The sequence below is a fragment of the Pan troglodytes genome, chromosome 18, assembly GCF_028858775.2.
Source record: "Pan troglodytes isolate AG18354 chromosome 18, NHGRI_mPanTro3-v2.0_pri, whole genome shotgun sequence".
NCBI classification, from domain to species: domain Eukaryota; kingdom Metazoa; phylum Chordata; class Mammalia; order Primates; family Hominidae; genus Pan; species Pan troglodytes.
The window spans coordinates 30,764,064-30,781,897 of NC_072416.2; the positions used below are offsets into that span (position 1 = coordinate 30,764,064).

Genomic DNA, 17,834 nt, shown 5'->3' on the forward strand with positions numbered 1-17,834 from the left:
TTGTTTTATTTTATTTTAGAGACAAAGTCTTGCTCTGTCGCCCAGGCTGGAGTGCAATGGCATGATCATAGCTCACTGTGGCCTCCAACTCCTGGGCTCAAGCAGTCCTCCTGCTTCAGCCTCCTGAGTAGCCGGGACTACAGGCATGCACCACCATGCCTGGATAATTTTTGTATTTTTTGTACAGACAGAGTCTTGCTATGTTGCCCAGGCTGGTCTCAAACTCCTGGGCTCAAGTGATCCTCCCACCTTGGTCCCTACAAGGAGCTGGAACTACACGTGCACACTACCATGTCTGGCTAATTTGTTTTTTAAGTTTTTGTAGAGACAGGGTCTCATTATGTAGGCCGGGCTGGTCTCAAACTCCTGCCCTCAAGTGATCCTCCTGCCTCAGTCTCCCAAAGTGCTGGGATTACAGGAATGAGCAATGGCACTTGGCCTGTTGTTTTATTTTTCAAAGGCATAAAGGCATTATATGAAAGTGTTATGTTTAAAAAAGAATAAATCATGAAAAATTAAAAAGCCTCATTTAGGATGATAATCACATGATCAATGAGAAAAATTCCCACTGTTTCAAGTGGTCAGCCAGAACAACTGACAACTGTGACATCAGAAAACAGATGCCTGGGCAGGCAGGTAAACATCTGCAGGTGGGCTAAAGGCCTTTAGACTGTCCAGGGGCCATGCCACCTAACGCTACAGTCACAACCACAGTCTAAAGGCAGTAACATCTTCTATTATTCATCATTGCTGTTGTCATCACTGTGACCATTTACTGAGTGCCTAATACATCTAGATGCTGTGCCAGGTATTTTACATACATGATTTCCTTGAATCCTAACCATCCTGCAAGAGAAGTGTTAAGTACGTACATTTTGCAAGAGGAAATGTGATCAGCATATAACTTGACCAAAAGTAAAACAGCTAGCCTAAAGCAAAGAAACAATTTAAATTCTCTATACCACTGCTCTATTAGTATAATGATCTGCAAAAGTGTGTGTTTAATACTAATAATCTGCTAGTATATATTTTCTCAACAGGACCATATTCTTCACATCTCTCATTTGTACTTTGTTTTTTTAAACAGTCTCATTCTGTCGCCTAGGCTGGAGTCCAGTGGTATGATCTTGGCTCACTCCAACCTCTGCCACCCGGGTTCAGGAGATTCTCCTGCCTCAGCCTCCCAAGTAGCTGGGATTACAGATGCCTGCCACCACGCCCAGCTAATTTTTGTATTTTTAGTAGAGACAGGGTTTCACCTTCTCGGCCAGGCTGGTCTTGAACTCCTGACCTCGTGGTCCACCTGCCTTGGCCTCCTAAAGCGCTGGGATTACAGGCATGAGCCACCGCACTCGGCCTTGTACTGTTTTTTAAAAAGCATTTTCATATTAATCATTTCCTCAGTTTATTCTCACAACAAGCTTGAGAGATATGAAGGAATATCTACCACTAAATATAGAAAAATGAGGCATAGTCCCAGAACCAAAAAGATATGCCTATTTAGCATGCAAGAAAGATTATTTTGGCACAAGTAACTTTTCCTTCAAGAATCTCATTTCAAAAACATAATTACTTAAAGTTGGCAACTTCACCAAAAACAGGATCTCCTGTGTGTAATACGATTTCTGATATATGAACGTACTACCTATAATCACACATGTGACCTGACACCGTAGCAACCTGGAACTTATTCCACAATTACAAAAACCCTCTTTGGGAACAAAAGAACAAATGTTTAAACTTGGAAAATAAAATTCTCAACAGAATATTTGCATATTTATTTATTTTAATTTTCAATAGAGACAGAGTTCAGCAAATGGTACCAGTGACTGGTACCAAGAGACACAAGGAGTCTCACTATGTTCCCAGCCTGGAGAGCAGTGGCCAGCCACAGCGTGATCACTGCACACAACAGTTCTGAACTCCTGAGCTCCAGCGATTCTTCTGCCTCAGCCTCCCATGTAGCTGAGACTACAGGTACATACTACCACATCTAGGTCCTGTTTAGAATTTTTTAAACTCATAAAACCTCAGCAATGGAAAAGCCTTTGGAGTTCCAGCCCAACCTTTTCTCTGCAGTGGAGTCTCTCCTCTCCACCTTCCTCCATTTGGTACATTTATGGGGAAAGAGTATTCACTACCACCACCACCAGCTGAACACTTGCAGTGTGCCAAGCATTCTAAATATGTTAGTTCGTTATTTCAATTAATGTCTCAACGACTATTATTTTCATCCTCATTTTACAAATGAGGAAACAGAAGCTTCCACAGGCTAAGTACCTTACCCAAGTACCCCTAGGTAGGAACTACAAAACCAGGATCCAAACATAGGTCTGTGCGATTCCCCGTCATGGCTTCCACTCGACAGAACCCCCTCATGCACTGGTTTTACAACACAATGACCACCTAATCTGAAATTGCTCTTATAAATACTGTGCAAAGAAGTAGGAGCTATAACCAAACTGAGTAAAATCTGCAGGCACTCTGTTAAGTATGATAAAGTACCTAGGGCTAGATCACCTAGTTTGTAATCTCATAGCATAAATATACAAATTATACAAATCAGTTTTAGTTTATTAGGAAACTACTCTGATCCTAAAATGTAAAATATAGCTTCTTTGCCTCCTTCATGACTGCCTGCTCACTGTGTGACTGGGATGCAGTCACCTACTGAGACTATGATGGGTATGTTTCTGCTAAGAAAAGCTGCCACATTTACTTTCCCCATATATGGATGCTGCCATTATTTTCCTGGCATGCTGAATCTCCACCTTCCCCTCCTCTTCTCCCCACCCTGTGGCACAAAGAACATATTGTACAGGAAATATACTCTCTTCCTGCAAGCAAGAAAAATGGGTTTGAGAAACATATGGGGGGGGGGGAACAAACCATTCCGCATTCTCTATTTTTTAAAAATACAACAAAAAGTGCAAAAGCAATTATCTCTGGGGTGTGGGATTATGTTTATCTTCCTTACATTTTCCTATATCTTTTCCTAGATTTAAAACTGAACACCTTTTTCTTAACAGGTATTTATTAATTTAGGAAATTTTCGAACACATACAAATGGGGTAAGAACATAATGAACCCCAAGTTCCTAGGAACTAACTCCAACATCAATCACCAACACATGGGCAGCCTGTTTCTTCTCTACACGAACCCACTTCCCTTCTACCCCCACTGGGTTATTTAAGCAAATCCCAGATGTCATATCATTTTATCCAATAAATACTTCAGTTTGTATCTCTAAAATAAGGGCTATTAAAAAATTAAGAACATTAACACAAATGCACTAAAATACAAAAAATTAGTAATACATATTACTTAAAAAATTTTTTAAAGTCTTAACAAAATACTTAAAGGAGAAAAAAAAGGAAATGCTCAATGGCATTATTGCCTAAACAGCTTACATGACTCAGCTTCACTGAAAAGGTCCAGATGCATGGCTGTCCCTTAGGCCACTAGAATAACTGGCAAAATGACCATATCTAGTTTTCAGTGTTTGAGGAGTTTACCTGTTGAGAACTGCTTCCTTGTCTCCAAGACGACTTTTAATTTTACTTGTCAGATAGTCCAAAAACAGCGTCCAGATATCCAAACAAGAGAAGTAACCTTCATGAGTAGGCTATGGTACAAAAAAAATCCAGACAATGAAATTATTTAATGCTACTATTCCTTAGAAACACACACATGCCAGTGTTTAATTCCAGCAGAATGATGAAATCATAAGCCTAGATTCCCCAGTTTCCTGGTAACCAAAACTGGCGGCTTTTAGTCGGTCTATACCGTTGGGCCCTCCTGAACCTTACAAGACAAGGGTACCATGGAACACATCATGAGGGAGATACTGTGCAGCATAAACTGAGTTATAAAATAAGTCAAGCAAAAACCTATCTTAAAATCTGAGAATGGTAGAGAGGGCTCTTACAGATCATCTAGTTTAAATCTATTTTCCAGAGAGAAATCGAGATTCAGAGATATAAGTTGTTCAAGGCCAGAGGTAAAAACAAGTCCCTTTACCCCCAGCCAATGCTCTTTCCATTACAAACCATTACGAAAGCAAAAATCAGTTTCAGTGGCTCCAAAGGTGACAGGTTCACACATTTGAATGTAAGGAAAGTAACACTTGCAGTCTTCCTATAGAACAGACTGAAAATGAGCTCATTAAGTCTGACCCTCAGGGCATTATCCCATTTGCAAAAGCAAGGGTGTCAAACGTGCTAATAGCAACCTCCAACCAGGTGCTGATGTGGAGGAACAAAGTGAGAAGTCTTTGTAGGATCCTAGTAGTACAATGAAGACCACTGCACTAGTTAACTTTCTCAAGGGCTCTGAGACTCTATTTCATGCAAAGTCCAGGCAACACAATCTCCAACAGCTACTCCTTCCCCTATGCATTCAGGTTCAACTTGTGGCTCCAAACCCTGATATCTCCACTCAAATGCTCACTACCTGAATGACTCCTTTGGTTTTGCTGGTGGCTGTCTCACTGGACCACATATTTGGTGACAAGATCAAATATGAAAATAAATAATAACCTGACCTTCTTGGATCAGTTTCTTTCCATTGCTGATCCACATGGAAATCTAGACGTTTACAAGGGCATACATGGAGGTGCCCAAGAAATAACTAACAATGGGTGGTGGTATCCAGTGGGAGTTCTGTACCTAAGCTGAAGTCTGAGACAGAATAAGTGTAACTTGGCTGGGCGTGGTGGCTCATGCCTGTAATTCCAGCATTATGAGAGGCCAAGGCAGGTGGACTGCTTGAGACCAGGAGTTCGAGACCAGCCTGGGCAACATAGTGAGACTCGGTGTGTATATTTTAGAAAAAAAATTAAAATAGGAAAGGAAAGGAAGAAAAAGAAAGAAAAGAAAAAAGAAAAGAGTGTAACTTAAAAAGCCAGGCAAATTCCAACTTCACGACCCAAAGGGTAGCTCTGGAACTAGACAGGACCAACCTCAGAAAACAAAATGACCAAGTCCTGTCTCTACCCCATACTTGGCAATACTGACAATATCCACGACATGAAGTGAACCAGAATAACCAGGAAAAACAATGAACAAGCCACATGGAAATGATACGGCAGCCAGACGGAGTGGCTCACATCCGTAATCCCAACACTTTGGGAGGCCCAGGCGGGTGGATCTCTTGAGGTCAGGAGTTTGAGACCACCCTGGCCAACATGGTGTAAACTCTTTCTCTACTAAAAATACAAAAATTAGCCGGGCATGGCGATGCACGCCTGTGATCCCAGCTACCCGAGAGGCTTAACAGGAAAATCGCTTGAACCCAGGAGGCGGAGGTTGCAGTGAGCTGAGATCGTGCCACTGCACTCCAGCCTGGACAACAGAGCAAGACCCTGTCTCAAAAAAAAAAGGAGAAAGAAATGATATGAGTAGTCCTTGGACAGGCCATTAGACTTGCCCATCCAAGAGACACACTCTTGTCCTGGGTTCAACTTGCTGAGCTTCCCTCAAGTCAATCACCAAGGTTATCCCTCCTTGGTTCAAAACTATCCACTAGCTCCCTCAAAAGAGCACAGCTCATCAGATGCATATGGAAGTGCCTTTGGGAAAGGTTACCACATAAATCCAAGTATTATGGCTCCGTCAAAGTACTTTATAATTATACATATAAACTTCATGCATGTGAATTGAGGACTTGCTATATGCTCAAGGCTGGGGGAAAGGTGAGCAGACACACCCTGTATAACCTGAAGCACCACCTTTCACATCCATTCCTGCAGGCCCCACTGTGAGGGCTTGTGCACTGCCCACAGGCCGCCCATGACCTGGCCTCTGATAGTTGCTGTGGACATGGTTCATTCCGGTCATCAAGATGATGGGCTGGCTCCATTTTTGAAGTCGCCTAACTTTTCAAAACCTTCATAGACCCATTTTTAAAATGGACCTAGACCCCAATTTACTTTTCAGATTCCAGGGCTACAAATCCAGGTTTCTTTAAGAAACTAATGATACCATTCTATCTTCCAAGTGGTTTACAGTGTTTAGTTTTCATTTGCATTGGTCTATGTGATCTTCATAAGAGTCTTGGAAAGTGAACAAATATTTTGCATCTTCCCCTTTTACAGATAAAGAAACCAAGGCTCAAAAGTCAAGTCCAGTCATATCTTGCCCAAGGTAACAAGACAATTAAGGAACAAAATCAGAACTAGAAAGTGGATCTTGGCCAGGCACGGTGGTTCACACCTGTAATCCCAGCACTTTGGGAGGCTGAGTCGAGTGGATCACCTGAGGTCAGGAATTCGAGACCAGCCTGGTCAACACGGTGAAACCCTATCTCTACTAAAAATACAAAAAATTAGCCGGGTGGGGTGGTGCTTGCCTGTAATCCCAGCTACTCAGGAGGCTGAGAGGCAGAATTGCTTGAACCCGGGAGGCAGAGGTTGCAGTAAGTCAAGATCGCACCATCGCACTCCAGCGTGGGCGACAAGAGTGAAACTCTGTCTCCAAAAAAAAAGAAAATTAAAAAAAAAAACAAAAGGAAGGTGGATCTTGAGGCTCTGTGGTCCACAGCCCTTCCCCCCAGGGTATACCATCTCAGGCACAGTTTCAGGAAGAAGGGGCAAAATGAAAAACACAAGAACAAGAAGGAAGTGGTGAGGACGCACTAAGCTTAGGAGCATTAAGACAGAGAGACATAGGTTTATAGACAGCCAGGAGGCTCAGCAAGCAAAGCAAGGCAGGAGGCAGCAGACACCTGCTGAGCACTGCTACCTGGAGGCGCTGGCGGCAGGGCATTTACAGAAAAATGCAGGAAAAGAAACAGAAAAGGAGAAACGGTTAAAGAAGATACTAGCACCATCTTCTGTCTTATGACTGTCCTTCGAAATTATGTTCATCAGTACAGTCATGTACCATATAACAACATTTCCATCAACAATAGACTGCATGTGTGACAGTGGCCCAATAAGATAACCCCTGTATTTTTATTCTACCTTTTCTATGTTTAGATACAAATCCCTACCCTTGTGTTACAGCTGCCTACAGTATTCTACACAGTAGAATAGTAGAGTAGTACTCTACACAGTAACACACTGCACAGGTTTGTGGCCTACACCACCTAGCCTACATGTGTGATGGACTCTCCCATCTAGGCTTGCGTAAGTGCACTCTATGATGTACACACAACGATGACATCACCTAACACATTCATCAGAACACATCCCTGTCAATTAAGGGACGCAACACATGACTGTACTAAAATTTGTGAATTTTAGAAACAACAGGCAAGAATATTAAATATATTTATATAACCCTCTAGACGAGAGAAAGACACATTTTCCCACATTACAGGTAATAAAGCTATGAGAGAGTAAGATCATACTTGTTAGTGAACAGATGAGAACTTAAAGCTGTCTCTTGAGATCATTTAATTTCTTATTCTTAAGTCTTATTCCAAAGACCTCCCCTATAAGCAGGCCTTGGTCCTAGAGTGCACCTTGCCACCTTTTCACCATTCTACCTCCCCAGCAAAGGGCTGTCTGCCCTGGTTTACCCACAGTAAGCTGGGACAGTGTACCTTTCAGGTTCCTGTCCCTCTACCTAATGCTCAGAATCTGATTCTGTCTGGACCTCAAAGACATACCTACTCCCACAGGTGGCCAGCCTGCTCCCAGAAAGGAAGGTCCTCATACAGGAGACAGGAGAGCAGAAAGGAGCTCATCTGACGATTGCAGGTACAGAGAGGAGGAAAGAAGCTTGTGGTTTGCTTCATGAGCATACTTTTTCCCCAATTACTTTCCCAATATATAAATATAATATATAAATATATAAAACCACCATTTTCAATTCGATGACACATAGGAGTCTACTGAAAGAATCATAAAAAATAAGCCAGGGGAAAGGCCTGAAGATGTCCACTGCAGTCTATCTTCTTAGGTGAGGAAACTGAAATCTAAGTAAATTTAAGGTTTCTCCAAGGACACAGAACTAATAGAAATAAGCAGACCTCAAACACAAAACTTTTGGGTCCAATCCAAAGAATCAGGCATAAGACATGCCTACTTTAAAAGATGTTTCACTTTCTTCTATACTATACACACCAGAAGACCCCATTTTACATAGACAGTGAAATGTCAAGACATTGTCATTCCATCTCCCCCAAGTAAGCCTCCTGTTTCTGGCCTCAGAACTGGCTCCTCAGCTCCCTCATTTCTGTTACGCTATTTAACACTCACTCAACATTCTCTCAAATCCTCTTTTTTCATGGTCTCCTTTAAAATTCCTCTGGATGTCCCAAAACTGTTCCACCTCTGATGCTTCTCCCCTACATCCTCACCCTCCTGCAGTCACTTCAAGTTCTCCTGAGGACTATGACCTCGGCACGGCTCTCCTCATGCTCTGCACGCACTTGCCCCTCTACCTGACACCTCTGAGCTTCTTCAAGTTTTGGCCTTCCCTCCCCTCCTCCCAGGACTGGTTCATCCTTACCACTGGGTCCTCTTCTATTTTCACATGCCAAGATCTTCCTTGAGAAAGGACAGCTTTCCCAACAAACCCCTGCTCCAAGTCATGTACACAACCCTCCTAGCCTAGACCCTTGCCTTTCCTCTAGCCACATTAAGCTACAACACTAGTGGTTTAAAAAAAAAAAAGGCTACTTCTAAAATCAAATGTCCTCAGTGACCCATTAGTTTCATCCCTGGTACATATCAACTAAAACAGCTATCTGTGTACATCCAAAAGCACGTACAAGAATGTTCACTGCAAGATCAGCAAGCACTGGAAGCAGCCAAATCAGCAGGGGAGTGGACTTGCAAACAATGACTTAACAACAGCACAACGAAAATCAACACGACTGCCACACACAACGCAAACGAAGCTCACAAACACGATGGCCAATAAAAACACAGATAAAACATATATTATGTGCTTTCATTCAGAGAAGCTCTAAAACAGGCGAAACTAGTCTGTGGTATTAAGGTCAGGACTGGGGTTACTTCTGGGGAGAAACGAGGGGAAGTGATTGGAAAGGACATGAGGAGATTTCCTGGTTGCTGGCAACAATGTATTTCTTGACTTAGGTGATGGTTACATGCATATGTCAATTTGGGGAAAACTCATCTAACTACACCTAAGATTTATGCACTTTTCTGTATGTGTGTCATACTTCAATAAAAAGCTTATTTTAAAAACACACAGCTGAGCACGGTAGCTCACGCCTGTAACACCGCCACTTCAGGAGGCCCAGACAGGAGGCTCACTTGAGGCCAGGTGTTCAAAGTCAGCCTCGTCAACATAGCAAGACCCAATGTCTACCAAAAACTTTAAAAACTAAGATAAAACACACACCAACAGGCACGCGGGATAGGATGTGATAGAAATATCTAAAATTGTACTGTGGTGATGTTTGGACAGCTCCATGAATTCACTGAACATCACTGAGTTATACAATTACAATGAGTGAATTTCATGGTATATAAAATTATACCTCAATAAAGCCACATATATAATTTTATATATTTTGTGTGTGTGTGTATGTATGTGTGTGTGTGTGTGTGTGTGTGTGTGTGTACACACACATACTAGAATGACTAGGGTCACTAGAATGTAAGTAAACTCAATGCAGGCAAAGACTTTGCTTGTAAAGGTTGTATGTCTAAATCCTGGAATACAATAGGAGCTCAAAAAATATTTGTTGAGGGGGAGAAAAACTTGGACACTACCAAAACTTAACTCTTGAGAGCTTCACTATATATAATCTTCTTGAAGGAGGTTTCAGTGGCAGTTACAGAACAGAACTAAAGGCCTTAATTTCAGACTTTTCCTGTCTTTTGCTTTGCTCACATAATAGTGGTCAAGAGCCCTGACTCTGGGTTCAGATCCCAGCTCCACCACTTACTAACTGTATGACTCTAAGCAAGTTACTCTTTGTGCCTCAGTCTCTTTACCTGCAAAACAGAGATGACAATGGTAATAGAACCTACTTCACAGGGATGTTAGGAAGATTAAACCTGTGACTCTTCACATAATAAGCATTATATTAATGTTTGGAAAATAAAGTTGAAAGAAAAAGTTCTTTCTTCTCAAAGTAACAAGGTAATAAACCTTTTCTCTGGAAGGGAAGGATGACTTTGGTGCTTTACCTGATGAAATGTGTACTTGAACAAAAGTGTCAAAAACTCCACCACAGGGAACTGGGAGTAAGACTCGATTCTTCTTAGGTGAACACTCACAAAGAGCCGAAGAAAGTCAGTAAACTTCTCGATATAGCTAAATGAGACAAGACAAAAGGTGACAATAAGAAACCCAGCCACCTCCTTAGAACTTAAATTCAATCCAAAGTTCTTTCAGTACAGAACTATACAAATTTGTAATATATTTTCTTTTAAAAATATAAAGGCCTGCAACAATTACCTACAGGACAGGCAACCCTTCATTCCATTAACCACCTGAAACATAGCAGAAAAGCAACTTTAATCCTCAGACACTGTCTGCTAAGGCTTCTTATAATCTAGTGCGCTCACATTTTCTAAGTCATTTGTGTTGTGACCCAATTAAAGTGAAGGGAAATGATAAAAAGTTGATGGGCAGATCACTGTGTCATTTCAATCTGGCAAGTCTAGAAGGCTGGTTTTCTTTCCGGGAGGCCAAAATACTAAAGTGAATGGTGCTAAAGACACAAAAACAAAACCAGGCTACGAAGGGCATGGCATCCAGGTAAGATGTACTCAGGCTTGCAACTTAATGGCCATTTTTCTCCCTTTGGTTCCTGGTGCTAATTAAACATAGCACAACCCAATACTCTAAAAGTGATTTCAAATATAAGGGAGGAAGGCTATTAGAACTGGGCAAGCCTCAGGGACTTTAGTCTGATGCTTCCATTTTGCAGATGAAGCCCAGAGAGGTAAAGTGACCAGCCCAAAGTCACTCAGCCAACTCATGGCAGAACAGGACTATCATCCACTCCCAATCCAGTGCTCTTTCTTTTCACTTCACAGTGAATCCCCAACTCATTTGTATTCACAAAATCATTTCACAGAAGAGTATGGGTCACAGCTGCAAGGATAAGAGATCTCTGTTATTAAATACACAGCACATCATCACTCTCACATTTCAGAAACTGTCATTTTAAGCCCCTAAATACCAAAAGGTGATTAGAAAATGAGATGGCCATACCTTCATAAATCACATTTCAGAGACCAACACAAAAAGGTAAAGACATACTAGGCCTTAGCTGAAAATGAAATAATGGCTAAAAGCAATTCTGAAACTCATTACTGCAAAAGCTATTTTTCAAAACAGAGATATGTGAAATAATAAAAGCAGAGAAAACTACTACTCAGAAAAGCAAAACTGGCCCGGAAATAAAATGTCCCATGTTGCTCCTGGGACCTATCTCCCTGAGGGTGGCCAGCCTGCCTGCCTGACCTCTATGCGGCCGAGCTTATTTGCAGCTTTTTAAAAAATACATATTAATTTGTTTTGATAAAGAGAATGGCTGTCTCTGTGGATCATGGGGCCAAGTACTCGAAAAACAGTAAGGCACTAAAATCAACTGTTTTTAGAGACAGGAACATACAAAGACACTTCTCTCTGGTGTCATCAATCACTAATACTCAAGAGTAGGAACTCTTTCCTCACTCACTTATGTACCGCATGATAGTTTTACATGGATATTCAAAGTCACCACCCAGCTGACTGTTCTTTAGGAAGGTGCACTCAAATCCCTACTACCCATTAAAAAAAAAGAAAGCCATGGGCTAAATACAGAACAATCTCAATTTTACTTTAGTATCTAACCCAATTTTTTAAAAATACAAACAAGGCTGTTCAGTAGCTAAAACTACAGATTTTATTTCACCTCATTTTCTTTCCCTTGCCCACCTTCTGGTACAGGTGCTAATGAACAGTAGAAAGTTAGGGGAAAAGGCAGTAGAGGGAAAGAGAAGCCAAGGATCTGGTTAGCAGCTCCTAAACAACTGAGAATGGACTGAGCTGTTTAGAATTAGTGGTAGGGGACCCAGAGCCAGGAAGCAAGCACACAGCATTATTTATGTCACCTTTCTGCTCCCAGGCACCTCTCAGCTTTCACAGGGCAATAGGAAGCACAGGATTAAAATGTAAAACCAAGAGCACAAAAGTTACACGTAACAACATCAGTACATAGACAATCCATAATGACATTTCTATACCATCCAAATGGAAACCACAACAAAGTTGTCTGTGACTACATTATGATTAAAGTCAAAACAACTGATATTTGATAGTTGATACAAGCAGCTAGATTTTTAAATTAACATATGAAGAGATATTGACATGAGACACACAGATCATAAAAAAAAAAGGTAATACAGCCTTTCTTAACCACAGACAGAAAGAATATGAAAGTGTGAATAATGATGCCTTTGAATTCATATGGAAAGCTATCACCAAATAATTTTTAAGAACATATTACCATATCAGATTGTGTTCTTATACAGAGCAAACATCACGGTTTTACAATAAACCAAACCAAAATAATCTTATGTACCAATTTTTTAATTTTAGAAATATTTTACAAAACTGCCCAATTTAAAAAGCACTAAAACTTTCAACTTTATGCACTTGATTTTATATTCTGCTATTTACTCTAAGGAAAAGAAAATAGCTTAATTCTATATAGCTTAATAACAAAGGACAATCTAAGGAAAACTGAGAATATTAGCAACTTTTGCTGCCATGTCATCTGTAAATATTTACTAATTCGATACGATTTATTGCTTGAAAGTCTCTAAACCGTCAATCTGATTGTTCATAATATAAGTTTCCAACTTCCCTCCTGTTTTCATACAGCAGCAGTTGTAAGATACATAAATGACCTCATCTGCAAGAGACATAAATCATGAAACCCTGCCTCAGAGTACTGTGATGGAGTCATCTTTTAGAGTGCTTTTTTAAAAAAAAAAAAAGTAGGTCATTGTAGGCTCCACTCGAGAGGACAATAACAAAGAAACACAGCTGTGTGCTACATTAACCTGTGCACACATTAACATCCCTCCTATAGTTTGATGAAAACTTGCCATTGGTGTAAAACTCACAATAACAACGACATTCCTGAATACTGCAGGATGTTCACTTGGGAAAAGTCAAATAGTAAAAACTGACACCAAGTGAGAAAAGGCGATTATAACTCCTGTACCTCCACGGACCTCTTCTCCTGTTCTTGGCTACGCAGGAGCAGCAGTCTCAGTCCCTGCACCACCTCAGACCTGCAAGCAAATAGTAAGGAAAAGGGGGCAAGAGGAGTAGAAGGGAGGACAGGAGATGGATGGGGAGAAAAGACAACAAACCTACACAAGGCACAAGCATTTTTCAAACTCAGTCACTTCCCTTAACCACCCAAGCCCTTCCAGCTACTCTCAGACTTACTGGCACACACCTACCTTTCTGTTCCTCACCAGGAGCCCCATATTCTGAAATCAAAGAGGATTACAGATGCCATGCAGCACAGCATGGTAAACAGTCAGGGCCCTTTCTTGGGGCACACCAGCTCCACACTTGGTTTCATTACCTCTCATCGAGCTCTTCTAGCCTGCTCTTCACTGTGTGGGCATTGTTATCCTTGGTGATTTTCTGCAGGAGGTAGAAAGTCTGCTGGAACATACGCAGTAAATACTCCTCAAATTCCATAGGCACACAGTTCTTGGACATGAGTTCATTGATGCAGGACATAGCCAGGACCCCCAGCCGGCCGCGCTCCTGACCCGAGACACAGTTCTGGCTGCTGCCATTAACTGACGCCATCTTTCTGGCCCGGATGTCACAGCCAAATCGTGCAAAGTGGAAGATGGTGGTAAGGAGGGATGGGGTGATGCTGGCAGACAGAGGAATCCAACTGAAGAGATGGGCCAGGCACTCCAAAGCCAGGGAACAGATATACTCACTCTCCACATCAAGGATGGGAATTGGCTGATTCAACAGTTTGGCTGAACTGGGACTCTGCAACAGGTTACTCAGTAAGTCACCTGAAAATAAGAAAGGCTTTTAAGCTATCCAGCATCAAATCTCTTACAAATGACTTTAAGTAATTCTCCTTCAAAAAAAAATATATATGTATACATATATGTATCAGTTTAGTTACCTATGAAATAAAAAAAAATCTATATGCTCAAAGTTAAACACTAATTAGGAAATTTTAACAGTACAGCAAAAATAAGATAATTGATTATGATTCTTAGTGAGGGGGATCTGGATACAATCTTTAGTGTTTTGACTCAAATTTAGTTTTAGTGAGATTTGTACAACAGCAGTTTCCCAGGAGACATAAGTGAAGAGAAGATGGGATTATTCTCTGGCTGCAAAACCCCAAATCCACTCAAGTTTTTCTTTTCTTGCTACTGTTCCCCCAAATCATGACCTTGCTTTTGAAAAGCATGATACATGACCATTAAATAAATAAACAAATAAAAATCCCTAACACCACATACAAAGTTGGGCACCAAATGAATTAAAGACTTAAACCAAAGATAAAACTTTAAAGTTAACAGAAGAAAATATAAGAGTATTTGAAATATAAGAGAGAAAAAGACTCCTTAAAACTACCAAAAAAGAAAACCTTAACACAAAATACTGATGAATATAACAAAATTAAGATTTTCTAATCAAGGCTGGGCGCGGTGGCTCATGCCTGTAATCCCAGCACTTTGGGAGGCCGAGGCGGGTGGATTACCTGAGGTCAGTAGTTCAAGACCAGCCTGACCAACATGGTGAAACCCTGTCTCTAGTAAAATACAAAGTTAGCCAGGCATGGTGGTGCATGCCTGTAATCCCAGCTACTTGGGAGGCTGAGGCAGGAGAATCGCTTGAACCCAGAAGGTGGAGGTTGCAGTGAGCTAAGATCACGCCATTGCACTCCAGCCTGGGCATCAAGAGCGAAACTCCATCTCAAAAAATAAAAAATAAAAATAAAAAAAGAGTTCCTAATCAATGAAAAACATTAAGGGAAAGTTACCAGGCAGACAACAGACTGTGAGAAGATATTCACAATTTCTAACATTGAAAAGGACTAAAAACTAAAATCTATTTTTAAAATGCTACACATCAGTAAACACAACAACCCCAGTACAAAAACAGGCAGTTGATATGGAGAGACAATTTTCAGAGAAAGAAACTCCAAAGCATATGAAGAGATTTCAAATTCATTAGTAATCAGAAAAAGCAAATTAAAAGGAGTCTGAAAAAATGTTGGCAAATGCCAGATGTCAAGTACAAGGAATGGATGCAGGAACCTTCACAAGGCGGTGCAGGAAGAAGGGCCATTCTGAGGAGGACCTGGCACTCTGGAGTCCTATTAAACATTCACATATCCTTTCACCTGACCATTCTCCTGGTATGCTCCCAACGCAACCCTCACACGGGTCCATGAAGGGACAGGCGTGAGGGGGAGAGCTGGAGGCAGTCTGGCCTCCTCCTTGGCGGGAGAGGATAGGGAATGCAGAGTCAGCTATCATATCACACAGTGAGCAGAAGTAGAGGACTAAGGCACAGACGGGCAACAGCTTGGAGAGACCTTAAAAAGATACAGTTAAATTAAAAGTAAGAAACAGAATGACAGTTTCACTATACCACTTACATATTAAAATACGTGGACACAAAACAGTAAGTTCTTACAAGAACATGTTACCAAACAGAAGACAGAGGTTATCTACATTAAAATGGCTGTTGATTACGGGGAAGGGAGTCCACAAATTCAAAACTATTTTTAAAGGAATACTAAGATGTTCTTTTCCTTTTTCACTTTCATTATCTCCAAGTGTACAATGGAGCTTTCCAGAGGCTACATCACATGGGATATTGCAACAGATGAAATGCAGAAGCTGCCTTTCACTAAGCCACATGTTAGAGATTTGCAAAACTGTAAAACAACACCACTCTTCTCAGTGAATTTTTCTGTTTGCTTTGAAAAATATAGTTATTTTTTATTAAAGCATATTATCTGTTACTATGTAATGGGTTCATCACAGATATTTTTAAATGAATTAATGACTATTTGTACATTTTTCTCAGTTTTTCTATCAACAGATATAACTTACAAAGTGTTTTGAGGACCTCAGTAATTTTTTAAGAGTCAAGGGACCCCAAGACCCAAAATTGGAGGACCACGGGGCAAGTCTGTGGACCTGGACCAGTAATGTAATCAGGGAACTTGTCAGAAATACAAATCATCAGGCCCCATCCCACACCTACTGGAGTAGAGCCTGAAGGGGTTGGGGCCCAGGAATCTGTGTTCTTATAAGCACTCCAAGTGATTCTTATGCTTGCTTGATTTTTGAAAGCACTAGACTAAAGGAAATCAAACAAAATGAAACAGGGGAAAAAAAGCTATAAAATTATTTTAGAGAAGACAAAAGAAGAAAAATATTTAAAACTATAACAACAGGCCAGGAGCGGTGGCTCACACCTGTAATCCCAGCATTTCGGTAGGCTGAGGCGGGCAGATCACTTGAGCCCAGGAGTTCAAAACCAGCTTGGGCAACATAACGACACCCCGTCTCTACAAAAAATACAAAAATTAGCCAAGCATGGTGGCACATGCCTATAGGCCCAGCTACTCAGGAGGCTGAAGTGGGAGGATCACTTGAGCCCGGGGAGGTCAAGGCTGCAGTGAGCTACGATTTTACCACTGCACTCCAGCCTGGGTGACAGAGCAAGACTCTGTCTTTAAAAAAAGAAAAAAGAAAAAAAAAAAAAACTATAAGAAGAAGAAAAATTTCCTGAAATTTGACATGACTCTACAACATGAAAGGGTTTATCCTGTTCCAAGAAAAAAATGATGAAGAGTGATCAATACTAAGAACGTTTAAAATGAGGAAGCAGTGTAGGCAGAAAAAGTACAGATACAAAGGAGAAAACACCTCAGTCAGACTTCTCCACAGTAACATTCACAGCATGGGGACATTCTCTCAAACATGCAAAAACTCAGGTAACTCCACAAATTCTTCTCAAGGAGGATAACAGACAAAGAAACCACACAGATAAAGAGATAAATCAAAATAAAGAATTAAGGAATGGAGAAGCTGTAGCAAAAGGACACACTGGCATCAAATTACATAGAGACTCAAGACTAAACAGACGTAGGAATTAAGAGGGTGCGCTAGCTAACTTTCCCATCTTTCACAAGGAAGAAGTCTCAAAATACATGGTCTAAAATTAAACATGGTGGCGGGGGGAGGTGATACATAAAACTGAAACATGTAGTACAAAATTGATTTTTATCATTTTTTCTTAACCATAAAGGTATCTTTTAGAAATTAGTATTTCTTGTAGAAAAAGCACTTCAAGGTCAGCAATTCCTTAAGTTTAACAATTTCTGCTACGTTTAGGTAAAACCTGGCCGGGCACAGTCGCTCACGCCTGTAATCCCAGCACTTTGGGAGGCCAAGGCGGGCAAATCACTTGAGGTCAGGAATTCGAGACAAGCCCGGCCAACATGGTGAAACCCTGTCTCTACTAAAATACAAAAATTAGCTGGGCGTGGTGGTGCGTGCCTATAATCCCAGCTACTCGGGAGGCTGGGGCAGGAGAATTGCTTGAACCCGGGAGGTGGAGGTTGCAGTAAGTAGAGATTGCACCACTGCACTCCAGCCTGGGCCACAGAGCAAGCCTCCGTCTTAAAAAAAAAAAAAAAAAAAAAAAAAAAATCAAGTAAAATGCTGGGTACTGTGGCTCACACCTCTAATCCTAGCACTTTGGGAGGCTGAAGCGGATAAATCACTTGAGGTCAGAAGTTCCAGACCAGCCCGGCCAAAATGGTGAAACCCCATCTCTACTAAAAATACAAAACTTAGCCGGGCATGGCAGCTGCCACCTGTAATCCCAACTACTCAG

At 41.1% G+C, this 17,834-nt stretch overlaps 1 protein-coding gene and 1 long non-coding RNA gene across 8 annotated transcripts in view; one reads left to right on the forward strand and one right to left on the reverse strand.

Annotated features, from left to right (window-relative positions):
* XPO6 (exportin 6) overlaps nucleotides 1–17,834 on the reverse strand; it is a 114,019-nt gene that overhangs the window by 44,592 nt on the left and 51,593 nt on the right. For all 7 annotated transcript variants that reach the window (XM_054669057.2, XM_016929688.4, XM_016929685.4 and 4 more), the window contains 3 exons: nucleotides 13,519–13,972; nucleotides 10,112–10,238; nucleotides 3,516–3,625 (listed from right to left, as the gene is read on the reverse strand). In XM_054669057.2, the coding sequence (XP_054525032.1) occupies nucleotides 3,516–3,625; nucleotides 10,112–10,238; nucleotides 13,519–13,972 (691 nt within the window). The remainder of the gene's footprint in view (nucleotides 1–3,515; nucleotides 3,626–10,111; nucleotides 10,239–13,518; nucleotides 13,973–17,834) is intronic.
* LOC107968819 (uncharacterized) lies at nucleotides 653–9,042 on the forward strand. Its single transcript, XR_001710284.3, has 5 exons — nucleotides 653–808; nucleotides 1,801–1,977; nucleotides 6,095–6,143; nucleotides 7,624–7,702; nucleotides 8,712–9,042. It is a non-coding gene; the product is annotated as an uncharacterized LOC107968819 (long non-coding RNA).